General features: G+C 43.0%; 1 protein-coding gene across 3 annotated transcripts in view; it reads left to right on the forward strand.

Annotated features, from left to right (window-relative positions):
- fibcd1b (fibrinogen C domain containing 1b) overlaps nt 1-27,960 on the forward strand; it is a 194,916-nt gene that overhangs the window by 97,496 nt on the left and 69,460 nt on the right. For all 3 annotated transcript variants that reach the window (XM_034096124.1, XM_034096127.1, XM_034096125.1), the window contains one exon: nt 4,717-4,853. In XM_034096124.1, coding sequence (XP_033952015.1) covers nt 4,717-4,853 — 137 coding nt within the window. The remainder of the gene's footprint in view (nt 1-4,716; nt 4,854-27,960) is intronic.

Consider the following 27,960-nt stretch of genomic DNA (forward strand, 5'->3'; position numbering starts at 1 on the left):
TACTGTTGGACAGTGAGAGACAGAACAAGATAAACACGGGTTTCGTCCTGTCATTGATCAGATGCTCAATGAGCTTAATAGATGGTTTTCAAACACAAACTGTGATGAATAGCATCCAAGTTCTTAACCCCAAAAGTGATGCATTTCTGAAGGAGACAACTCTGTTTTCGTTTTCTGTTTGTATGATGCAAATATTGAGGACTTGGGACATGAGCTACATCAGTTCAGCAGAATTTTAGATAGGAAAATAAAGACAGGGATGCAGAGACCTGATAGTACAGTGGAGCTTGTTCAGTTTATTGAGCCTTATAAAGAAGTGTGTTTTGAGCTCTTCAGACTCTGCAAAATAGCAGTGGCAATCCCAGTCAGTTCTGCTTCCTGTGAGCGTAGTTTTTCTACATTGAAGCTGGTCAAAACTTTTCTCAGATCCACCATAACTGATGAGAGACTGAGCAATCTGGGTCTGCTTAGTATTGAGTCAAGGAGGTCAAAGGCTTTGAATCTTGACTTATTTGTTGATCGGTTTGCCAAACATCACAAAGACCGCAGGATTTTGTTGCTGTAATGTGACATTTTGGGAAGGAAACTACAGCCTGGGATGCAGACACCCTTATGTAAAGTAATGATGTAACTGTTCATTGCCTTTATTTGTATATGTAAATATGTGTGTTTTCCAGATATCACTGTTTTATGTTTATTAGAAATGTGACGGAATAGACGAAACTGATTAGTGCGCGTGCAGAACAGGTGTGCATTCTGTATTCAGTCTTCATGTTTATTAAATAGCCTACGTGTCTGTGCTTATGGGAACTAATACATCTGAAATCTATGTTTTCTATCTATATTCATGTATTTTATTTCATTTAAAGTCAACATTTAAGATTTGTAGACTTTTACATTAAATCCTTTTCTGTGGATTTAAAAATGTATATTTTCTGGTACTCTTATTGCGTAAACTTGTTGATCGGTTTGCCAAAAACCGCAGGATTTTGTTGCTGTAATGTGAGATTTTTGGAAGGAAACAACAGTCTGGGATGCAGACACCCTTATGTAAAGTAGAGATGTAACTGTTCATTGCCTTTATTTTTTTTATAAATATGATATGGTGTTAGTGCAAAAATTGTACTATAACTTAAGCTGAAGCTAACAGTAATAACTATAAGATCTATCTGAAATAAATAAGTGTACTGAAAGAAATACTGTATTGCATTGTTTTCTTATGCCCAATTACTTCATACTGTCTAGTTCTCTTTTTCGTCCTGCATTTATTGTGCCCCCCTCAGAAAATAACTGGCCCCCCAGTGGCCCCCCCAGTCAAATTGGTCTAGAACCGCCACTGGTCGTTTTACAGACGAAGATCTTGTTGGTTTTGATGTTTTAGTAGGATTTATTTTACGGTAAGAAAAATATGGAATAAGAGGGACCATGACGTCCACAATAGAGCTGTCATGATACATTTTACTAAGTTTACCAAAAGAATGATTATTTGGTTGATTAGTATAGCAATTGTTGTTAAAATGGCAGAATAAGCTGCTATTAAGACTTCAAATATAGATATGTTCTGCTTTCCTCTGTTTGAATTAGAACACATTATTTGAGTTTTGGAGCTCACCTTTCCCTTTGAGACACTGGAATAGACTTTTTTCACATTTTCTACACTTTAAAGAACAAACTATAAATCAAAGAAATAATAATAAGATTGATCAATAATGAACATAATCCTTAGTGTACTCTACCCTAGTTCACAGTGTGCATATTCACCAACAGGAGAGACACTTGGCAAGAGATACACAGGAGGGATGAATTATTGAAGTAAACCCTGGTAACTAACACCTGAGAGGGAGGGGAGAGCAGGCTCTGACATTACAGAAACTATCAGTGACTGACGTACTGACAACTCAATTGATAGAAGTTACAATACTGAAACACCATGTCAGTGTGTTGGCACTGGAATAGATACAGTAGGTATGGATTGTAAATCAATTAGGTCACATAAGAAGACCAACAATCTTATTCTGTGTAAAATAAAAGCTTGGAAGCTGAAGTAGAGGTGGAGTGTCAGTATAATCATGGAATGGGTACAGACCCATTCCATTACCTTACACAGGTAAGGAAGAATTTGTTTTGCTGTAAGGGATCATTAAAGTGAACATTTTGAAAGCCCTAGTTTCAAAGATCCAAATGCCTCACTAATAATGGTAGTCTCTTTTAGTAACATGAAGCCAGACAGCTTAATCTTCCTGTAATGAAAAGGAGAACTAGGAAATGTTAGCATTTATATGTGATGGGGATGAAAGTCGGAGCGCAGAAGTGGAGGCTAACACGGAGACCAAACATTTTATATCGTGTAGAGCCTGTGAGAACATCTTGTGTGGCCTTTTCAAATACTCTAGCTGTTTAACATTTCAACAATTCTAAGGTTGAAGCGCACTGTGACAGTGGGTGTTTCTCAATGTCGAGGAAGGCTGCTCCAGAGCCACTATTTCAAGCCTACTACGCCATCGAGTGCCGCCGAAGGACTGTTCCAATGTCCGGCAAACTTTGAATTCTACCTAGGCCGGCGTACTTCATAGCGCGAAATGTCGAGGCCGCGGTCTTAAAATCCCCACAATGCTTTGCGCACGGACCAATTTCCAAATCTTTGGCGGAAATCACGCTCCATTTAAGGCGGAGCCTCTCATATGACGCACACCTGCACACCTGTTAGCCTGTTCCACAATTCTTCGTTTTCTGAGGCTAGGAAGGATTCTTGCCTCGCTTCTGAAGCAAGTGACTCGGAAGACATGTGCTACCAAGCAAGCGTCCTCGACATTGAGAAACACCCACTGCCTTCATCACAGAGTTCCTGGGGAATAGATCTCCATGGTGTAAAACATGTTTGTCAGTCACAGTAAAGGGTGCTGTTCTGCTTTTCTGTAGCTTAAAGGCTCCCTCCCCCTTCTTCTCTGCAATGTTTCCTGAATCTTCTGTCTGTCTTTCTGTGTGTTATATACTCTCTCTCCTTGATTCTGTCTGTGTTGTATTCCTCAAATATACATGTTGGGAAAATACTCGATGTACTCTTTCAATATCAGAGTAACATGATAACAAAGGTATCCCATCTGTAGCTTTGTACATAGCAGGATGTATGATTACCTAAAAGAGCATCAGGACTGTTTTAGGCATGTGATAGCTATGTGATTAACATGATGATGCAGCCTCTATGGAGATAGACAGATGACAAGCATGATCATTTCTGATGTTAGTGGGTCTTAGCTAATCTGAACTAAGCATAGTATACTGCTTTGAACCGGTATTCCTCCATCTTGTGACTGTGATACTCCCTCTCTTGTATATCAGCATGTGGAGGACACTGTTCAGGAACTAGTTGTACCAAATGCTCTGTATGTGATGACTACTTCCATTCTTGCAAGGATAATGAATACATGGATCGTGATATTGAAGCTCAAGCCGGTGACGAGAGATATTTTTCTAACAATACATGTCATAACTTTACCACTTCTCCTCCTCTCCGTCCTCCATTATGTGTTTTGTTTCCTCCTTCTTCCTACAACGTGTATTATCTGAAATCTGCCTCGGTGCTATAAATCTGCAGGATCACGTCCACCCTCCACCCTTTATGTCTTCATTTCGACCTACTTGCATTCCGTCTTTTTTTACTTTTTGATCTTTGTCGCACTTAGCCTCCGTTGTCCCACGGTGTCATCTATCACCCCCCCCCATTCATCTCACCATCTATTTTTCTTGAGTCTATGTTTTCCACACAGCCGTACTCTTCCTCCTCATTGATCTTCTTCAGACAATCTATCAGGAAGAGATTGACTAATACTAGACTTTGAGGTTCTAATTTCATAGGATGACTTCATATTAGGACTGGGCAATTAGCCAAAAGCTTCTTTAATGATATAGGTCTTCTCATATCTCCATAATGATATTTATCACAATATATTATGTTTCGCTTAGCATGTGAATTCAAAGTTTGAAGTTCTGGTTGATTTACCATTTAACTCTGAACTTAGTAGAAAATGAACATCACAGTTTCAAGGGAAATTACAGTATAGAGACAATAAAATGGTCTATTGCATGAAATCACTGCCAATGTGAAATGTGTTGTCAAACAAATCCCTTGTCAAAAATAAAATCCCATGAGAAATGTGAGTTATTATTACATTTAATTGAATATACTTCCAAGCTTTGAAAAAGGATTAATACGTCGAAACAAACAAGTTATATATATATACTGTATATAGAGAATACACAATCAAATTCCATAAATCATAAATAATGATGTACATATACAAATGACTTCTATAAGCCACGCAAATGAACTTTTCCAAATGTAGGATCAAGGAGAAACTGCTTTCCTAGTCTAACTATCTCGTACTGTATGCTTGTTATTTCAATTTGGTCGATTTAATGGTGTATCATTTGTTGATATACTATTTCCTCACAATTCCATGGAAAGACAATTCATTATCATATTGAATTAGCCTGTATCACTACATAGAACCAGAGCTGCTCTTTTAGTATCTAATTAACTCATATGCCTCTTTCCCCCTGCTGCAGACAGAGGTCAGAGTGCTGAACGTGTTATATCATGTTTTCCTCATCCTCTCCATATTACTGATTCCACTTTCCCGCTCCTAGCAATCGTTCCCTGTGCAAGCCATATTGGAGCTAATTTATTTCATGTCTCGTCCTCTCACCTCTCCCCAGGCTCGCGTCCCCGTGACTGCGGTGATCTGTACGCCAGCGGCCAGCGAGAGGACGGCATCTACTCTGTGTTCCCTGTGCACCACCCTGCAGGCTTCCAGGTCTACTGCGACATGACCACAGATGGAGGAGGCTGGACGGTGAGTCAGAGGAGAACACACACACCTATAATGCTACACACACACACAACCCTCATAAGCTGTATGAGTATCCCCTGCGAAACGTAACCATGGTTGACCATGGTCACCATGGTATTCCATTGCCACAAAATACCATGATGGTCACAGTACCATGGGGAAGAAACCATGGTCAGCCTACCATGGTCACAATGTCATCTCCAGAAACCATGGTCAGCCATTTGAATATTTGAACCATGGTCTCAAGAAACCATGGTCTACAGAAACCATGGTCGACAATCATTCTAATGAGGCTCATGCAGGCACCGTCACCTGATGAATGTATATAAAATAGTCTTTACATTTTCACCAACTGTTTAATGAGCATTTAATGAGTGTGTGTGCAACTATAGAGTGACAGTGTACTGTAGATGAAATTAAGTGCAATTAACATGATCTATACAAATATTTTAAAATGAAATGCTTGAAACTATTGAAAAGCTTGTATTAATTTATATTATTTCCAGTCTGGTGGACCATGGTTTATGTCCATGGTACTGGTGGGCCATATCCCAACCATGGTCTACCATGGTCAACCATGGTTAAATGAACCATGTTCTACCATGGTAGACCATGGTACGAAAGTAAACAGTTGTTTAAGTGAGAGTGTAGACCATGGTCTACAATGGTTCATTTCGCAGGGGATAAGCCTAAAATAGAGACATCCCCTACATTTATAGCAGGGGTATAATAAAAATAAAAATGGGGAAACAAAGGCATGAAAGAATGTCTGCTTTTACAAATCTGCTTTATAGAGGCCTTATATGCTTTTGTGATGTTCCCTCTCCTAGTGTATTCTAGGTTGTTGTGCATGTAAATGGTCTGCAAAGGCTACAATCCCTGTGTTCCCTCCAGAGGGAGTTTCTCTCCCACGCACTCCCCCCTCCCCCCTGCCTGAAACGCCTCCATTGGACTCCTTTGTTTACTTCGCACTTGTATTGGCTAGCGTTCCAACACGTTATACGTGATTGCGGTTGACCAATCACAACAGAGCGGCCAGCTAACCAATCAGAGCAGTGGACAGAACTTGAGAAATGAGGGAAAAAAGCCTTTGGATACACCTGTTATTTGTTCATAACATTTGTATCTAGGTTCATGCTACCTCAATCAAACTTTCACATTATCATAGTGACATCCCATGTATATATTTCCAGCTTTCAAATGGTTTCGTTGTGTATGTTTGTGTTACCTATATGAAAAATAATATCATTTTCAAAATCTGTTTTTACATTTTTTTTGTGATTTTGGGTCCAAAATGTTCATATAGTATCTCAAAATGACAGAAATAACTATCAGGTTATGTAGGTGAGGTTGTCCTTAAACAAAAGATACCAAACATTGACATGCCAAACATTTCTTAATGGGGTTTAGTAAGACAAATCAAAAGAATGCGAAAACGGCCAAATTAGCCCTGGACTCTAAAGGGTTAAGCATCTCGTGCATCTATCTGCAAAGGTCTCATCAAAGTGTTATCACAAGAGATCTTCCGCAAAGGTTTCATGCAAACCAGTTTGAAAACTGTTTATTTTTCATTTAGCAAACATAACTGTAATTAGTCACATCTAAGTGAGGGTGTCATAGGTAGATTGCTTAAAGGAAAATGAATAAAGAAAAAGCTAGACAAAAAGTGATGAGACAATGAAGCAGAGCAACAACACAGACATGATATCCGAAGAGTCGTGATGTGTGTATGGGTTAAGTTAAGGCTGCCATGATGACACAGGTAAGCTGTTACCTTGACAAACGATCACTTAACACCACGATATCATGGGAATCTAATCACTGTGCTGAGTCTGACGCTAACACATTTCTCCTCATAAAGACAGAATGCTCATTAAAATCCAGCTTCCATATTGCATGTGCCAACAAGTGTTCGTCTGGCTTTTAATTCAGATACAAGTCCATTACAACCGGTGCACGTCTGACCTGTTTACGTTTTGGTTTGTCTTTCTGTAAAAACATTTTGAGAGGATTTAGATTCTATAAAGGTAACAAGAAAAAAAGGACACTTAGAGTTCTTTAAATGCTTTTTTCCCTTGATCAAACATCTGTCAGATACGAAAGTAAACAGTTGTTTAAGTGAGAGTGTATACTGGAAGCGCTGTGTCTTTTGGGAATGAGAGACAGCGAGGTGAACAAACATTGACACTGAGCTGTTTGAAGTTATATTTGGAAGTTCGGTTTGGATGTATTTTACTGTGAGAGCACACACACACCCACACCCCCCCCACACACACACTTACTGGTTCGAGCCATTTATTTCTCTTTGTTCTGAAGTATACTGTAGCCGTCCTTAATAGAGAACTGAGGCCTTGTACCACTTGAAATGTCAGCTACATGAATGCATCACAACGTGTTTTTTTCACAGGTTGTGATGGATGTATTAAAGCATCAAGGGTCTGATTTAGCTATTTAGAGATCTATTTGCCAAATCTATAGTATAAACTGCTATGGAAATAATGTCCGTTTCTTTAATGCCGTACGAAGTGATGCAAGGCTGCATTAAAAAAGCGTAATAAATACATGTACGGCCTATATTAAATCTGCTACCTTCTTTCAGCGTGTAAATGTGTCGCTATCTTGTTGACATAATGTCCCCGGATAATTTTAGACTACTTAAGACGGACATGTTTAATCTTCCTCCCATGAATGTGTGACGACGTTGTGAAGATGTGAAAGTGTCTACATACTTTGGACCTGTCAACAGCTTATTGCGACATTTATTTGCAAATGTTACTATGTAAATACTACGGAAATATTGGCAGGTATAATAACAATTACACTTGGAAGGAAAGCAATGATGTGTATTCTCATCGATCTCTGCCCACTTCATATTGCACACTCACTAAAAACACATGCAGCAGATATCAAAATCAACTCAACTCATGGCAGTGATTTGTTTGTGTGGTTGCTTGTAACTCAGTGACTAACTGCGTGAGGTAGGCAGGGATGTCCCCCCCGATCATCAAATAAAACTGTCAGAGTGACAGAGTGCTGAGCATAGTGTGATGGAATAGTGCTACATAGCAGACTGTCAGGGGGTAAGTGTGTGTGTGTGTGTGTGTGTGTGTGTGTGTGTGTGTGTGTGTGTGTGTGTGTGTGTGTGTGTGTGTGTGTGTGTGTGTGTGTGTGTGTGTGTGTGTGTGTGTGTGTGTGTGCGTGTGCGTGTGCGTGTGCGTGTGCGTGTGCGCGTGCGCGTGTGTGTGTGTGCGGGCCATTGGGCCAATGTGCGTGCACCCATCCAGAAATAGCTTGTGATCATGCTCTCGGCGTAGCTTCCTTCTCACACCAAGTGTTAAGTAACATATTGTCCCATAATGTGATTTACACAGCAGCTCCAATTGGAGATATAAAGCAGCCGTTACTGATCCTTCCTGGTGTGCTGAGCTGATTGTGCTAACGCCTGAGATCCTCATTAAGAGATCCTCATTAAGAGATCGGGATGCTCGGTGAGTTGAGTGGCTTACTGTCTGTCTGAGTTTAAATAAGGAATGAGCCATATGCCGCCCCCTCATTAGCATACTTTGACATATACCGTAGCAGTGTTGCAGAGGCTGCTGCACACACACTCAGAGAGGAGCAGGGTGTGAGTCAGAAGACATTGCATTACATGGCATTTGTTACATACATTCAGTACTGTGGGCAATCCCCACTGGAGCAATTTGGGTGAAGTGTCTTTCCCAGGGACACAACAACATGCTGACTGCAGTGGGACTCAAACTTGCTATCCCCTGATTCAAAGTCCAGCACTCTATCCACTGAGCCACAGCCTCAGATATAAAGATCATACGGCCTGATGTGGAGAGAGAAAGTGAGATATACAGATACAGCACAATAAGGGAGCAGCAATTTAATTTCTTCCCTCTATACTCTGAAATGCATTCATTCAGATGTGGTGAAAGATCAAATCTCTCGGTTCTATTATATTTGCAGTATAAAGGTAAGCCAGAGGGAGCCTCCGGGATAATGCAGCTGTCTTAAGGAATGGTGACAGCAGGAACAGGACTCTGGATTTAGATGTCACTCAGCAGAACTGTAGCGTCAGTCAGGCATGACCTTTGGGAGGATGTTTGTTCATACGTCTGTTCACATGTCTACATATACAGCAATCACAATTCACTGTAGCCCAACAGAGATTTGTTTGAGTCAGTATGACGACAATAGGGTTTGTGAGTTAATTTCCAAGCCCACATTTTGATTTAAAGCTTTGCTTTAGAACATGTTACAAAAAAAGAACATCATATGTATAAACTGTTTTCTATTGTTAAATTAATTATTTTGCATAATGTTGATCTGTATGGTCAAACAGCCGAACAACATGGCCACCGTCACATGCCACAGTTTAAAACTTTTGTATGGGAAATTATGACAACACACGAACGCGCACATGACCAAATTTGAAGGCACGAGATAAGTTTGTGCCCAGATGGAAGGCTGACAGGCAGGTTGGCCATCCAGTTACTTTAGCCGGGCCGGCTCAGATGATTGGTCGTGCTTTTTACAGCGCCACGGCTTCTACAGATGACATTTTTATATGGATTTATTGTCAAAGCACTTCAGATGTTCATTGCTATCGGGATGTTAAGAGCATTCCATGGAATATAACAAAAAGTGTATCTCGAGCCGGTTTCTCAAACATACATACCCCACCTTTAAGGTCTTAGAACTTGTCCCAAAATCCATCAGCTGATGGCTGTTTCCCATACTGTTGCTATGCAGGATGCAGAATCAAACAGCCCAACCCAACCTGCATGGCCGCCAACAAATGCCACAGTTCAATTTATTTTATTTAAGCTATTATTATCAAGTGAATGGAAAGCTATAATGCTTTAAAAATAGTTATATTCTGGAAGTCTTACATGCCACAAGAGATTAGATCCATTTAGTATGGTCCCTTTGTAAGATGACCAGTCAGAAGGTACCATGTGACCACTCAAGTCGTGACTATTGATGTTAAATTAAATTGGTAAATGATCTCATGACGGATCATGTATAATCCAGACACAAGCAGACTAATAAGTATGACTAGTTGTACTCGGCTGTAGAGACCTTGTATTCTGAATGCTGTGGGCCTCTCTCACAAAGATGAAACACTCAGAAGGACAAAACATTTCAAAAGCCAGGCTATTCCAATGTGAACTATATAGTTCATTGCAAAATACCACACATACTATACATATCTCAATGCCATATTACCACATAAATGACAGTACTGCTTCATCAATAGTGTTTGCTGAATATTTCGAGTTAGAAATAATTGTTTACTTTAGGGTGCAAGGCAAGTTTATTTATATAGCACCTTTCAACACAAGGCAATTTCAGAGAAAAAATAGATAGTGTGTACCATGCCTGTCAGGTTTTTTCAGAAATAGAAGACAATGGGAAAGGATATGAGATGAAGAAAATGTATGGTATAGCTCCGAGGTGTTGTAGAGCAGAACACAAGAAGAAGAAGAAGAAGAAGAAGAAGAAGAAGAAGAAGAAGAAGAAGAAGAAGAAGAAGAAGAAGAAGAAGAAGAAGAAGAAGATACAACAGACAAATCTGCAGTAATGAGTGTATCATTCCAAGTTTTCTTGGCTGTATGGATACAACATATAATATGAGGTGCCGCTGACAAACCTTGAATCACAAGAACATATGGAGAAACATCCTCTGGGGCATAATAACTCATAGATCACATAAATGTTTCACACATTCTAGAACCTAGACAAAAACAGCACTGTAGGTTTCTCAGAAGCTCTGGTTATTTCCTATCTAGCTACTTCAAAACAGTGCCAGGTGTTCATTTTAGACCTAAAGTGCACTACAGTAGATCACCTATTTAGCTTGGAGCACAGTGTTTGCTGTAAATAACTTGGCATTGCATCAACACAAAGACAGTAAATGCCATAGGATGTAGTAAAGTATATAGTGATTGGTTTACACTGATTTGGAGTCAGGACATGTAAGTTTGGGCACAGCTGTGCATCCTGAGCAGAGCTGTGCTGGGTGGAGTAATCACTGCAAATACGTGATTGTAATTGGCTGAAAACTATAGGTTACTTACGTAACCCCAGTCCTCAGAGTAACATGAAGTGAGATGTCTCACTATGGGATGCGCCTCATCGCGGAGCAAACAGAAGCATCAATCTCATTACGCCAATCCTGATTGGCTGGTGATCTTGACGTCAACGTCAGGGGAAATCACCCCCTATAAGTAGCCTGCGCCACAACGCATGCGTCATTCAAAATAAGCACCTCTTCTCGCTTCACCATAGCAAGGAGGGCCGTCTGGTGAGACATCTCACTTCATGTTACTCTGATATGGGGGTTACGTAAGTAACCTATAGTTCTCATTCATAACACTCAATGTCTCACTATGGGATATTGTAGCTCCCGTATTGCCAGACGAGCTTATCTCGAAGATCACCGATCAACCAGAATTTAACAGGTGGAGTCCCGACTCAACAAGGTGCCCAGCACTGCTCGGGCCACGCTTGGAGCGGAGACGTCTAGCCTGTAAAAGCGGACAAAAGTGAGCGACGAGGACCAGCTCGCCGCCGCACAGATGTCTTGGATGGAAACACCCTTGAACAAAGCCCAGGATGTAGCCAGGCCCCGAGTCGAGTGAGCCCGCAGACCCGAAGGTGCTTGCAGATTCTGACTCGTATAGGCCAAAGCAATTGCCTTCACGATCCAGTGGGAGAGCCGTTGCTTAGTAACAGGCTTACCCTTGTGAGGATTAGCCCAGGACACGAAGAGTTGGTCATTAAGACGAAGCTCTTTTGATCTGTCCATATATGTGTGTAAAGCCCGGACTGGACACAACAGATCCTGCTGCTGCTCCCCGGAGGAAACCAGCGGCGGAGGAAATGCCTCAATGTCAATTGGGGTACACGAACCAACCACCTTTGGTGTAAAGGCAGGGTTGGGTTTCAACAACACTCTCGTTTGCCCTGGGGCGAACTGAGTGCATGAGGGATGTACAGACAGTGCATGGATATCGCTGACCCGCTTGGCGGATGCCAGGGCCAGTAACAGCACTGTCTTGAGTGACAGATGTTTCATGTCAGCTCCTTCCAGGGGTTCAAATGGGGTCATTTTGAGCCCATTTAAAACCACTGCCAGGTCCCATAAGGGCACCAGCGACCTGGAGACAGGGAGGAGCCTGCGAGCTCCCTTCATAAAACGGCAAACCAAAGGATGTTGGCTAGCCGTCTTACCCTCAAAGCCCACATGGCATGCAGCAATAGCAGCCAGGTACACCTTGATCGTGGAGAAAGCTCTGTGTTTATCGATCAAGTCCTGTAGGAATGATAAAATCACCCCGACAGGACATTGAAAAGAGATGTGTCCTTCTTGAAGGCACAACTCCTCAAACACCCTCCACTTACAGTCGTAAAGAGACCTGGTGGAGGAAGCTCTCGCACTCTGAATAGTGTTTATCACCTTCTGAGGGAGTCCCACTGTATTCGCGAGACCGACACTTCATCCAACATTTGCGGAAACACTGGGAGGAGTTGCCTCCCTTTTCCCGCTGTTTTGGGGAAGGTGCTTCCCCTCGTAGCGGGACCTGGAGGTCTCCTTGGCCATTTCAGGCCACGGAACGTTGAGTCTGACCGCAGCGCGTTTGCACACGGCCTGCAGGTCCATGCTCAGACTGGGCGAAGCTGGTGTGCTGTCGCCTGGGAGATATAATGCCCGCCGAGCAGAGTCAGATTACGCAGACAAATGTCCTCGTAAAGCACCCGCTCAACATGGGTCTCATAATAAAACTAAACCCCGCGCGCCACGGCGTGCGGAGAGTATTGGTTATTATGTAAGCTTTGCAGCCTGGGCCGATGACATGAAGGTGTCCTCTTCTTGGTCATCCGACTCGGACAGAAGGAACACCAGGGTGTCCCCCTCCTCGTCCTCCTCGTAGTCCAACTCGAGGACATCCTCCGCGGGTGAGACCATGGTGAGGTCCAACCGGGAGCCCCATCTTGGTAAAGCTGGTGTCTTGTCGTCACCGGGTCCCGGTCTGTCAGGGTGCGGGACCTGATGTTCTGAGGCCATCGCTGACGATGAGCCCCAGACCGACACGGAGAGGAGTTCGCTCTCTGTGGCAGACGCCCCCATGTCTTGACTGCCGGCCGGCGGGTCCATGGACATGGGGGTGTCCTGTTCCGACGGCGGAGGCTCTTGACGGTGAAGCGGACACAATGTCCGCATGAGCCGGGGTTGTCGATAGCGCCTCGGGCGTGTTCCAGCCCGAGGCAGGACGAACAGACCTGGTGTGTGTCTGTGCCCGAGATCTTAAACCCGCAGCTGCAGAGTCGAGCCACCGAGTCCCTGACTCCTCTGGTGTGTGGGAAAGGGGCGTCCATCTTTGTCGCCTCGTGGCGTGGAGAGGGCCCGCTCTCGACAGGTGGGATGGGAAAAAAAGGTATTACCACCTTGTCCTTAATCCGGGGAAAAAGGACGGTGTGGGTCTTTTAATCCCGGAGAATACTGACTGGTGTGGCAGTATGCTCCTCTTTTAATCCTTTTCCCCTCCGTGGGGAAGAGAAAAGAAAAAACGTCCTCGCTACCGTGGTGTCGGTAGAGAGTACTAACAGCGTTACTCCTACCGTCTTCCTGCAAAGCAGAAGGAGTAGCCGGCGAGCGCCCGTCGACCGAAAAAGTATTTTGGGTTCAGTCTGTGAACTGTGAAGCTAGCCCGGCTACTGTAGAGATGTGCTCTGAAGCGAGAAGAGGTGTTTGAATGACGCATGCGTCGTGGCGCAGGCTACTTATAGGGGGTGATTTCCCCTGACGCTGACGTCAAGATCACCAGCCAATCAGGATTGGCGTAATGAGATTGATGCTTCTGTTTGCTCCGCGATGAGGCGCATCCCATCGTGCGACATCGAACGGAGTGTTATGAATGAGAACCATCCTGTCATCAACATGACTCAAAACAAAACCCTTTATGTTAGATTACGTCAGGAGGGGAAAAGCACGTTCATTTGCTGACTTTATGTATTTGTTCTACTTTTTCTGGTGCAATGCATTTCAGTATGTAATAGAGAACCTGATGTCCTTTAAGAAATAAAGGCACGACTATGAGTCAGTAGGTTGATTGGTCGTCATCTAATAGGAAGATTGACATGTCAAAGACTTTTATTATACAAGATCCATAACCCCAAGTTGCTCTCAATAGCATGGCCAATGGTGTCCCTGAGCAGGTGGCACCTTGAATAGCACCTCTTTATGAATGGTGCGAATGCTGATTGTGTCTGTAAAAGCACTTCAAGGGGTTGAAACACTGGAATAGAGTCATCTAAATTCATCTTGTGGCTTCAGTTGTTCATTACAGGTTTCGTAAAATATTCAAACAGAGCAGTAACTTTTGCAACACTGTGCATTTTGCAAAAGAACACAGGGACATTATTTCTACTTCAATACAATCTAAATCATCGGACTGTTATGTCATGTAAGGTATTTTAGAAACCCTCATGTGCATAGTTGTCAGAGGAGATTGGTCAGTATATCTTCACAGACATAACTCACGCCCTGCAGAATGTCTGACCACCGAGGCAGGAGGGATGATGGCAGATAAGACATCAAAGAAAAGAGCACTCATTACTAGGCCCCGAGCCCCTTCAAAACACACCTACACACACAGGCACATTCGCCTACCTTACAGGAAGAGTACATTGGAATATAGCAAAACACATCTATATAATCAAAGAGGCGTACATGTGGACATACAGTAAACATGTACTAAAATATGTATACACAGTAGCCCCAGATAGAGTAATCCTCTGGGCTTGCGCTCTACCTGTTTCTGCAAAGAGAGATTTGAAATGCCATTTAAACACTGCCCCGCGGCACAGGCTAATGTCTTCTATTATTACTATTTTATTTGTTAAAAGGAAGGGACTAAAAATGACCATGTTATAAATACTAAATGAGAGTAGATATATCAGAGTGCATTATCAAATGGTGCTTTTATCAGAAGTACTGCAATCACTCTCGAATATACAATTCAGCTACGAACTGAAATGTAAAAGTTTTAGATTGAATGTACGACTGTGTGCGTGTTGTGTCGCTCTTAGTGCTTTTGAGCATTTCATAGCGTACTGAATAAGCTTTTCACTATCTGTATCTGGCTCACAGGCTCTTCAATATTTCATCTCTGTTGGTTTATTGGTTCGGAATAAAAAGAAAATCCATGAAAGATGTTTTTGCAGTTGTGTATTATTATCTGTAAATGTGTTTGTCGAGAAAGGAAATTGAAAACTTCAGAGTGCAATCTAACTTTCCTTCTAAACACAATTGTTTTTATAATGGTTAGAATAAGTATAGGCATGAATGTGATAGAATGGTCAAATGACTCTTTAACAGATTTATAACATTAATCCAGATTTCTGAAATGGTATACTTTCTGTTGTTGGCATGTAAGAGGCGTTCCTCTTAGGATGCCAATGTCATATTGTTTGTTATAGTCCTTCGGTCCTGACTGAGCAATCTGCCGCATTGATTTACAGACATCTGCTGTTTATCTTAAAGGGCTCCTGTTATGCTGATGTTCAGCTTCATATATGTATTTAGTGCCTCTTCTGTGACATGTTACTACTTACAAAGCCCTCAACAATCAGCCCCCCCCCTGCCTCACAGACCTGCTGCACCACCACACCCCTTCCCCCTACCTCACAGACCTGCTGCACCACCACACCCCTTCCCCCTACCTCACAGACCTGCTGCACCACCACACCCCTTCCCCCTACCTCACAGACCTGCTGCACCACCACACCCCTTCCCACTGCCTCCGCTCATCAGAAGCCCCCCTCCTATCCATCCCCACCCACATCAATCACCGGACCTGGGGGGACAGAGCCTTCTCCGTCGCTGCCCCCTCCCTCTGGAACTCACTCCCCCAACCCATCAGAGACTGCACTGACCTCACCACCTTCAAAACACTCACAACAACTCACCTCTTCAATCTGGCTTTTAATGTGTGATTGTTTTTCTATTATTTGACTTTAACTTTAACTATATATTTATTTGTTGTCTTTGAGCACCTGTAAAAGCGCTAACAAAATAAATCTATTATTATTATGTCTCCATGCTTTAATGTTCAAAAAGCTCTTTATTTTTCTCATACTGCCTGTGCTGCAGCACCTCTTTTCACCCTCTGTCTGAAACCAGAGCCCAGTCTGCTCTGATTGGTTAGCTGGCCGGCTCTGTTGTGATTGGTCAACCGTTAAGAGACGTCCTGCCCCTTAGCCTGTCATGTACACTGTGTTGGAGCGCTAATCAATAAGAGTGTGAGTGTTACGTCCAAATGAGGCATTTCAGGCAGGGGGGGGGGGGAGTGTGTAGGAGAGAAACTCCCTCTGGGGGTAACTTTGGGATTGTAGCCTTTGCAGACCATTTACATGCACAATAACACACCACAAGAAAGGGAAACCCCTAAAGCAGGGGTGTCAAACTCAAGGCCCGGGGGCCAAATCCGGCCCGTGACTTCATTTCATGCGGGCCCCACAAGAGCTTGCAAAGAATATAATATGTTTATTATACGTTTACATGCCGATTTACAGAAACACGTTGCCCATAAACTACATGTCCCACAATGCATCTCTCATTTGACTTTTTTCTTAGAATTTGACTTTTTTTCTTCAAAATGTTACTTTTTTTCTTCAAATTTCACCTTTTTTTTTGGTGACTTTTTTTCCCCCCCAAAATTTGATCTTTCTTTTTAAATCATTTTGTGACATGCACACTGAAGAGACTTGCAGTTATTTGCCCTAGACTTCTGATTTCAGACGTAGTTATTACCCTATCCGATAATACTCCAATGCAGAGGCAATAATGTAATATTTATATATATCAAATATTTATATATGCATTTTTATATAGTCTTAAAGTTACAACCGGCCCTCTGAGTGCAACCATAATGCTGATGTGGCCCGTGATGAAATTGAGTTTGACACCCCTGCCCTAAAGCATAATAGGGCCCTTACAGTACAGCCGTGCTTGGGTCCACCCTCGGAGAGCTGCTAGCTGCTGAAGACTTTCAATTTAAAACATTTAATAAATGACATGGTTTCAGTTGTTGTTAATTGTTTATTGCAAGAGACTATTTTGTTCATATGTCTAGCAGTTGTGATGTTCCAATGTGTCCTGCCAGGCTTATATGTGTTCCTCTGCAGTTGGTCTTGTCATGCATATTGCAATAAAATAATTAAATAAAAGTATAAGAAGCCTTTTCAGAAACCCTACCTGTGCTAATCTGGTTTCTTCTAATCCCTTTACTTAGCATGGAAGAGTTGGTTTCTATTGTGTTTAAAAAATCAGGTTACTGCCGGAAGCCAGGGAAAATCTTTTCAGCACGTAGAAATGCAGAGATTGTGTTTCGGTCTATGAGAGGGAGTGAGAGCGAGAATAGGACTTTTTGTGGGTGACTGTTTCTCTTTCTGCTTGTTTGCTGCTGCTGCGTTCGGAACACATCTGTCTTTCTGATAGGATTATAAAGCATTCACCAACAGATGTTCTCAGTCCTCTTTGAAGATAGTAATTCTGCAGACTGCTGTGGATTTATGAGTGCTTTCATCAGGCAGTGTTGAATGTGTCACTGTGTCATCAATATTCTTAACAATGTAATCAAATTGTTAGCAATTCATCTGCCTGTCTGTTTTGATCTATCACAAATCTATGAAAGGAGACAGCATTTTGAGCGGCATCAACACACTTGGTTTCCTTTATTTATATTTTTCCAAATTTCTGTTCCCCCATGTTATTCTGTCACTCATGGCTAATGTATTAATCACTCTTTGAAGATGTTGCAAATTATCTCCAGTTAGTCGGTATACAGCAGCTGTACTAAGTGACATCTGCTGCCAAACATATACACATAGTGTGTGCACAGTGTGTACATGCCAGGAGCTAACAAGCTATTGGCACTCTTCCTATTTTCCACCCAGTCACATGCCAGATTGTAAATCTCCTACAATCAGCTTCCGAGTGCTCGTGTTGATTCTTCCCTGTGTTCTGCTCTGTCAGTCGCGGTGTCCGTCTGTGGCCAGTGTGAGCTCTCAGTGGTTGACAGAAAGCCCGCTGAAGAGCTTAAGGCTGCTTGTTAAGTTGCATTAAGTAGCTTAATGTGATCATGCCAATGCAACAGCCCTTTAGCAAGTGTTGGGTGAGGTGGTTAAGCATCACAGATTTACTCGGTAACACTGTTGCACCTGGCAAATGTGTTTGTGGGTTGAACTCATTGACCTATACAAAGTAGTTTAAAGTAACTTAAAACATTAAGTTAAGTACTCGTACTTTACGAATATTCTACTTTCACCCCCCTACATTTATTTGAATGAAGTGTTCAACTGTTTATGTTTTAGTGCATGTAAATGGTCTGAAAAGGCTCAAATCGCAAAAATGCCTCCAACACAGGCAATATGAGAAAAATAAAGAGCTTTTTGAACATTAAAGCATATACACATGTTGCAGTAGAGACACAAAATACAAATATGAACCTGAAAATAAGTATAATAGGTCCCCTTTAAATAAGGATTATACAAAATAAATTAGCTCCACATTTAGCTGTGATAAACAAATGACTGCATCATTATTTAGAATTCAAACATACTTGAAATGGGCCATCTGCATTAATATGACCTTGCTCATCCCTTTTATCTTTAACTTTAACCATATTTTGATGCTAATGCTTTTGTACTTTTTCTTGAGTAACATCTTTTATGCAGGACTTTTGCTTGTGACAAAGTATTTTGTACTTTTCACTTACAAGATCGAAGTAATTCTTTCACCTCTGCCTACAGTATGTCTCAAACTCACCGTTTACCATTCACAGCGCTGTTTTATGTTGTTTTCATATACATTTTATTGTCGCACTGACTGTTCTCTAGTTATTTTTATATTTGTATTCTTCCCTGCACATGGGGTTGCAGTCCTGGAACAGAGGTTTCACTTTTCTGACAAACTGTCACAGAGTTCCCTTGACTGGGAAGAGTACATGAGACTTTGAGCTGTCAATACTTAGATTATGGCGCCTTGCTGACACCGGAAACCTGACAAAACATGTTACGGCAACCACTCTCCCCCTCAAAAGGTACTTTCCTTCATCCGAACGGCCTGTCTGCCTTTGTGCTGTACTATCTTACAATGCATCAATACAAAATGCTGGTGCAGAAAGTACGAGCGGGGTGAACGACAGCTTTTACCAATCTTCAACTTTAGCTGTACACAACTTTTAGATTGAATGGGGACTGAGGGTGTTTCTCAATGTCGTGTAAAGCTGCTCCAGAGCCACTATTTCAAGCATACTACGTCATCGAGTGCCGCCGAAGGACTGTTCCAATGTCCAGCATACTTGGAATTCTACCGAGCCCGGCGTACTTCGTTTGGAGACATTTCGAGGCTGCACATGTGGAGACTCCGGTCTTAAAATCCCCACAATGCTTTGCGCACGGACCAATTTCCCCAAATCTGTGGCGGAAAATGTAAGGCGGGGCCTCTCATATGACGCACACTTGCACCCTTGCTCGCCTGTTCCACTCTTCGTTTTCCGAATGCCAGGAAGCATTCTTGCCTCGCTTCTGAAGCAAGACATGTGCTATCAAGCAAGCGTACTCGACATTGAGAAACACCTTGAGAATTAAGTCTAATCCGTAATTTAAAGTTTTATATTTCTATAACAGGAGTCAATTTAGTGCATCTTTTTAACATCAGCAGAAAAGAACAACAAGTATGCTTACCCAGTATAATTTGTGCATGGGCTTAAATAAAGACAATGGAGGTAATGGAGTGAAAGACAAACAGCAGGCGCAACTATAGGGTATATATTTAGTAATTACTGCTTTGTCTGCTGCTTAGTTAGGATTTAAATTTAAATTTCTTTTGTAAACTACAATATAAACTGTCATTATAAGGAAGCAAATGCCTCATATTGACAGTTTACTAACGGTAAATATGTGCTGCAACAGAAATGATTGAGGTTTTTCTGAGAAAATCTGCCTCCGAGAAATGGGCGGTTCAAGCTTTGTGTAGCATGTAGAACAGCATGTATAAAGAATGAATTACCTAAGAGCTTCAAGCAGAAAGTAAATACACTGCAATGGAGAAAGACAGATAGAGAGTCCCAGAGCTACAACATAAGAGGAAGCTGCACATTTAACTGAAATAGAATCATCCGTTATTGTTACGTTCCCTGGTAGATCTAGGGGTACCAAGGGAAGTAGCGACACATAAGATAGCTGGACGAGAGAAAAAGGAGAGGAAACTCAATGCTGAAGGAGTTTAAGTGAGGTTTTAATAATAACATAAGTAAGGCGGCTCACCAGCCAAATTACAACACAAGTTTACAATAGACAGCACACCACTAGGCTGGGTCTCACACAGAGACACGCTGCACACATGCAGCCAGACGAGAAGGAGAGGAAGAAGGGGCCTCACTGCCGTCCTCCTCCGGTCCTATATGGAAGTCCTGATTGTCGATTAGGATCACCTGGGGAGAGGCTGCACCTGGGGACAATCAGAGGGAGAGAGGAAAACACACACGACCACACACACACTACGGCACGTAACACTTCCCCCCATAAAACACACCTTATACTGCTCACCAGCAGCCAACACCGGAGCAACACATGGAACACATGGAACACACACACCACTCACTGAACACAGATCCACATCGCTCTGAGCTAGGTCCACACCCACCGCTTCAGAGACGGAAACACCCACACCCACAGCACCGTCACAGACGGATGCAGAACTTAACTGCACCTCACCACTCTGTCGCATCGCAACCGGGTGCCGGTCTTTTGGCTTTTCCAGAGCAGTTGCCACCTGCTCCTTCCGAGCTACACACTCTGCCTCTAGATGACCAGGATCAAGACAAAAGAAATTTCTTTTTCTTGGGTCCTGGAAGAGAAGCAGAATGAGCATGTGTGGCACGCCTGTTACGAGCTTTCCGGACCCCAAAACGATGAGGAGAATCGCTCTGAGCCAAAACACCACTGTGTGATAGCTCAAGCCCTTCCTCATCCGCCATAGTGGTGGCCTGCTTTCGCTTCCAAGCTGCACAGTCTGCTATCATGTGACCTGGGTCAAGACAAAAAAAACAAGCTCTGTCTATCCTGGGACCTAACAATGGAACACTGGCACAGGGAACATCATTATCAGGAGCTCTCCGATAAGTGTCCCGCTGAGGAGGATCCCGCTGAAACAAAACGCTCCTGTGTATCAGCGCACTCTCGTCTGCCAGAGTGGCAGCCTGCTGAAGGGTAGTCACTCTCTGCTCATTCAGGTAGACTACCGTACGCTCCGGTACACAGTTTTTGAACTCCTCTACCAGCATCAGCTCACATACTGAAGCGATGTCATCCGCTTTACATGCTCTACACCACCTGTCAAAGAGGACTTTCTTCCCCCTCGCGAAGTCCACGTATGTTTGGCCAGCAGCTTTCTTCATGCCGCGAAAACCCTGCCTGTAGGCCTCAGGCACCAGCTCATATGCCCTGAGAATAGCACCTTTCACCTTGTCATACTCCAAACTATCCTCGACAGAAAGAGAAGAGCAAGCCGCTTGAGCCTTGCCGACTAGCTTGCACTGTACAAGTATGGCCCACACGTCTTCTGGCCAGCGCAGAGCAGCAGCAATGCGCTCAAATGCACTAAAGAACATCTCCACTTCCGACTCAAGAAAGACAGGGACCAGCTGAATGTTGCTACCAGCATCAAAAGCAGCAGCCGAACCTGAAGGTGTAACGGCAGAATCACCCACCACAGCTGCTTGGAGCTCTAGCTGATGCATCCGGACAGCAGTGTCTGCCTCCAACTTCCTGATCTCCAGCTCCCTCCTGAGCTGAAACTCTCGCTCACACTCACGCTCCTCCCTCTCACACTGGAGACGAGCCATACGCACTTTTACCCTGGCATCTAATTTAGACCCCATAGCAACGGCTACTTACAAATATTATTATTTATTTATTTACAAACTTCCCCAGATCCTGCCTACCAAACTTTACCTACCTATCTTCTGGAGCGTGCCGGGCTCGAGGCGACTTTAAAGGCAAACATCAGCAGCCAAAACCCTGAATCGCCTGCCCCCAACAGGGAATAAATCCCCACCCAGGATTACCCCGAAAATAAAAAAGGCAAAATAAAAAATGAGTGCCTGAAGGAAGGACTGATTCAGTCCAGCTAGACACTCCCCTGTCTAAACTGAGGAAGCTGTTCAACAGGAAGACACTTCACAGCCAATCCTACACTTATATACACTACTGCTCACCACCACACACAATATCAACACTAACCAACAACCAAATACTCACTCTGTCAAAAATCCCGGACGAGCCCCCATGTTACGTTCCCTGGTAGATCTAGGGGTACCAAGGGAAGTAGCGACACATAAGATAGCTGGACGAGAGAAAAAGGAGAGGAAACTCAATGCTGAAGGAGTTTAAGTGAGGTTTTAATAATAACATAAGTAAGGCGGCTCACCAGCCAAATTACAACACAAGTTTACAATAGACAGCACACCACTAGGCTGGGTCTCACACAGAGACACGCTGCACACATGCAGCCAGACGAGAAGGAGAGGAAGAAGGGGCCTCACTGCCGTCCTCCTCCGGTCCTATATGGAAGTCCTGATTGTCGATTAGGATCACCTGGGGAGAGGCTGCACCTGGGGACAATCAGAGGGAGAGAGGAAAACACACACACACGACCACACACACACTACGGCACGTAACAGTTATGATTATGTACATACATACTACATACTACAACACAATAAATAAAAGCTTTGTGAAGCTTCGAATATTGCACGTTTGTCCAGATGCTGGGTAATTGTTGAGTCCAATGTGTTACATACTGTATATCGACTAAATAATCTGATACATTGAATACCATCTGTATCGTACTGCTGTTTGCTAATGGAACATTTGATTTCTAGCTGTACATTTCTTTCAGAATTCAAAGTAACTCACTGGTATAACCGTTTATATAATTTCCTCCATTGTTCTCACAATCTTAACTTGAATGTGAAGTGAAAACCAAATACACCCAGAAGGAGTGCAGATGTAACCATCATTTAATAGGGTCATATGTCAGCAATAATCCATTTCTGTTCACATTTTGTCATAATAAAACTTTTCTTTCCTTCTTTAACCTTTGAAATAATATCCTTGCGGCTGGCCAGGCAGCAATCATCCTCTTCTCCTCCATCTTCATACAGATACACAACGCAGAGCTGGCAGCAAAAACGGAGCAGTAGAGGATGCATACGCACTCTGTAAAATGTTTGGCTGTACAATTACAGTAAATCAATGGCTACTAGTTGCATGGATTTCACAGTAATTTACTGTAAATATTTCACAGTAATTTACTGTAGATATTTTACAGTAAATTAGAATAAAAGTACAACTAAATACTGTGACTTTACTGTTGCCATGCCCATGGAATTACTGTGATATAGCACTACAGAGCTGTGGTATTATGGTACCTTGCTGTACATAAATTACAGTAATTACTTGTATTTTCACACTTTTACTGTAAAAGTAATATAACACATTAGCCAGTAATTTATTGTAAATACAAAAATGATTATTACAAATCATTTTTTGAATTAATCGCATTCAAATATTTAACGCATTTAACGCATATGCAGAATGGCCCGCCCCATACATCCCACCAGTGGCAGCGCCAGGGTATGGCTGGGGTAGGCTACACCCATACCAAGAAATGGCTTAGCCCCACCATGCAAAATGATGTTAATGTAAGCAAAATAAAGTCTGCCAACTCGCGCGGAGTAAATTGCACAGACAGCAGCTAGTACGATTGATTTCAGTTGCCACTTGTCTGGAAATACCGAAGACCAGAAACGGTTTTGAAAACTTTTGTCACGTAGTGATCGTCTTCTCAATAGAACATCTTTGATAATGTCTTCTGGCCAATCAGAATCAAGATAACGGCGTGGTGTTGTTGCAGGAAGTCCCGACGGAGAATACTTTTGCTGTAGTACAGACCATAACTGGTACGCATGTTATGTGCGTAATCTGAAATGTGTACCGTCACTTGTGTCACAAAGCGCATTTGCGTACCGACGTACTTGTGAAGCTTTTCCAGAAGGCGGTTAGATCACCGGACGACAGAGTTGGTCTCCGTGTGCACAGACAGGGCTGCTGTTAACGTCGGTCTCTACAACGGAATTGTGCCACAACTACGACAAACGGCTGCGGAGGAAGACTCCTCCCCTTCACTGGAGAACTGTGCTAAAACAGCTGATCACAACGTTCACACTCTGTGGTCACGAAGTACTCCACTAGCCGCCCCCCCCCCTCCCGTCGACTTTCCTGAAGTACTCCCCCGTTGATAGAAATCAACACGTAATGAATTAAGACCCCACGGTTTGATAGGTGATTGATAGGTGCTCTCTTTCATTTTGACACACAAAATGTTACAATAAACATGTTAAATGGATTTATCCGCCTTCTTTCATTTATCTTTCCATTCCCACAACAATATACATAAAGAAATGACATATTTTGGACATAGTTCGAATGGTGATTAATCATGATTAATACATTTTTAAGCTGTGATTAATCTCATTAAAAATGTTAATCGTTTGACAGCCCTAATAAAAATGTAAATAATACGATATTATATTGTAAATCTGACTAGTTAACTGGGATTTGACCATAACTACACAATTCAATCAGCTCAATTAAACAAAGAAAAACAAAGAAAATGCCCATTTTAACTTTGTATTACTCCATTGAAGTGCAAAGTACATTTCACGGTGTCTTGGACATGTTATGGCCCCAACCTCTACTCCGCGGTATGGCTCGTGCTGAGACCCGCAACATGAAAGAATACACACAATAACCGGTACTTGGTAACGAGCATTTATTGATAATCAGCCGCTTGCTCACACAAGGGAAACGGGAAACAAAAAGAGGTCTGGAGGACTGGCAAAAAGGAACACACAGAAGGAGGGAACCCGAGCCAGCCACACCACGGGCCGTAGGACCCAGAGCTTCACCCCCCTAACCAGAAATAAATTATAAACCCTATGGGAAACAAAATAAAGCTGCGAAAACTGGACTACCAGGTCCTCCAGGCTAAACATAAACACATCTGCAAAAATATGGCCTACAGCTGAAAATGGCAAAGAGGTATTCTAAGGAGAGTGCCTCCCGGCGTTAGGATAGGCGAGACATCCTTCTCTTCCAGCTTCTCTTTATATACACGGCTGAGTGGAATTTGGAACACCTGGGCAGAGGCGAAGCCAGGGGCAGACCAGGTGCACCTGGGCAGAAGCTGAGCCAGGGGCAGACCAGGTGCACCTGGGCAGAGGCGGAGCCAGGGGCAGACCAGGGGGGTATACTACGAAGCAGGATTTTCGCTTAGCCAGCTAAATTCAGGGAAACTCCGGCTTTCCGGTCCTACGAAGCTGGTTCTCTTTTTAGCAGGCTAGATCTCCATGGTAACTTATGCTTAGCGGCTAACTTGGTCGGGACCAGGGGGGTATACTGCGAAGCAGGATTTTCGCTTAGCCGGCTAAATTCAGGGAAAACTCCGGCTTTCCGGTCATCCGAAGCTGGTTCTCTTTTTAGCAGGCTAGATCTCCATGGTAATATATGCTAAGCAGCTAACCTGGTCGGGACCAGGTTAGGTTGCAGGCTAAGAGCTCAACTCAGTGAAAGCACCGCCTGCTGACCAATCAGAGCTCAGTGTGCGGAGTTTAAAGCGATCAAGTCATATTACAGGAGAAAGGAAATACAGAAAAACTGCCGTCGCAGGAAAGACGGCCGGCAAAAATCACCGACTGTGTGAACGTGAACATGAATAGAATATCACCTCCATCTTCAGAGCAATCTGACTATTATAACATTAGCGTTAAGAAAGCTTACTTAAATATCGGCCACAACATAAGTAACCGGATCAGAGTACATTAAGTACAGTCCGCGGCATATCACTTCATAATGTATATATTTTCTTAGCTGAGCCGTATCTGGCCGTGCAGCACTCACAGTGTCACATACTGTATGCAGAAGTATTATTTTAAGCAACACATTAAGTTGACGAAACACTCGAGACAAATGTAATTAAAGTCAGATCCACTTGTGTCTTAGACGGGGCAGTGATATCATAAACCTGTTAATGTATGCATTCAAACACTTTTTCTTTTACCAGCTCTATTCACCTTGCAGGTGCAGCTATGTGGCTTTTATCCATGGATGTTTAAAGTTGAACTTCTTCATATGTCTAATATTATAGTTGACTTTTCATTCAGGAAGTATGACGCTGCGCTGTCAGTACGCTTCTCCATGTTTGTGATTGGTCAAATGCTCCATATACCACCCCTCTCATGTGAACGCGCACCTAACTAGATAGGACACGGCTGGCTTGAGCGATCCACTTGATAACCCGCGTCGTAGTACCGCTTAGTGAGAGCGCGTATGTTTTGGATTAGGCCAACCGGCTAACTCAAACATATCCAGGTTACGGCCCGTCTACACTACAGCGTCGACAGCGTCGAAAACTCCAATCTTTCCATTCACTTTCAATGGGGTGACGTCACGTTGCCTCGCTTTTTCGCCGAACTGAATTGTGGGTAGCAGAGCGGTCCGTCTCCGCCGGAGACGCCGGAGTAGCCAGCGCCAGCCAATCAAATCCCGTTTCTGAAAATCTGACAGCTGAAGCCGTAGCCAATCAAACCGCGTCTAAGCTGGGAGAGATATCCCGCCGTTCATTTCTATATTTCAAAAAAAGATGGAAGAGAAACTAACTATCGCCGTAGCAATCACCCGGTTTTGTATGACCAGACCCTCTTCACCTACCGGGATACAAACCGGAGGAACCAGGCATGGAGGGAGGTGGCAGAGACAGTGGGTGAAACTGGTAGGTTTTCGCCTGTTTGGGGAGTTTATATATATATTGCTCCTATAAAATCCCCGGGGGTTTTTTTGCTTTGTATGTCGGGGGCGGGAGATTCATGTGATTGGTTGTTGGTCGTGTTGCTTGAATAAAATCCCCAAGCTCCAGACACGCCCAGCTCCAAGCTTTTTTTGAAGCTGTAGTGTGGACGCTCCGTTAGGTTGAACCAGCTTCGTAGTACAGGCCCCAGGTGCACCTGCAGTGAGACAGAAAAGAAAACAAGGAGGGGAGCACATGTCTATAGACATCCACTCAAAGTCAACAGCTTTCTGAAGAATGTGCTGACATGGGGGTTTAAATTGCCATGCCTCTTTTTGGCTTTCGAGCCCGTCTCAGGATTAATGCCCAGGAAGCACCTGAAAACAATAAGCCAAGACAACAATTTCAATTTACATAGATGTATATGTTGCATAGTTTATTTTAAGGCACATGCATGCAGCGGTGCCTCTTTCAATTTAAGTAAAACCTGCACCAAAGATATAAATTAGTATTTAAAGCCAAGCAAGAGCGATGAAAGCAAGAAAATCACTTAATTTGTTGTGTTATCACAGAGAATGGTCTGAATACAGTATTGTACTGTGAAATAATACAGTAACATGTTGTGAAATCCTGGTAATCGTTTATCCTGTACATTCACAGTAATTAACTGTGCCTGCATTGATTTCACTGTGAAATTCAAAATGACAGTATTATATTGTGAACATTACAGGTAAAGACTGTAAAGTGGTAAAACAGTAATTTATTGTAACATATTACAGCTGAATATTGTGAAATCATGGTAATATTTTACAGTGCATGTTTTTTAAACATTTGCAATATTTAGAACTCAATAAGTGTGGCTGCACAGGGTTCCATTAGCTGTTATTACATGGCTTAGTTGAATACTCGATTCTGATTGGTCAATTCAGAACACGTGACACGTTGTTAATAACGAACAGACAGACTTATTGACCGTTGTTAAGGACGCTCACATCTTCAGAAAGAAGTCCGGTCGATTGAACTGTATACAGTTCGAACTGGGACAGTTCGAACTGGGACAAGAAAAACTGCGGAGAAGTAACGGGGCAGAAACCCTCCTTTGTACGCAACGGTCCAGACATAGACATCAAACAGTTACTTTGTCATTAGGGCAGGAATATCTAGATACTTTTCAAGGTTTGACAT

This window comes from Pseudochaenichthys georgianus, chromosome 12 (genome assembly GCF_902827115.2).
Source record: "Pseudochaenichthys georgianus chromosome 12, fPseGeo1.2, whole genome shotgun sequence".
NCBI lineage: Eukaryota > Metazoa > Chordata > Actinopteri > Perciformes > Channichthyidae > Pseudochaenichthys > Pseudochaenichthys georgianus.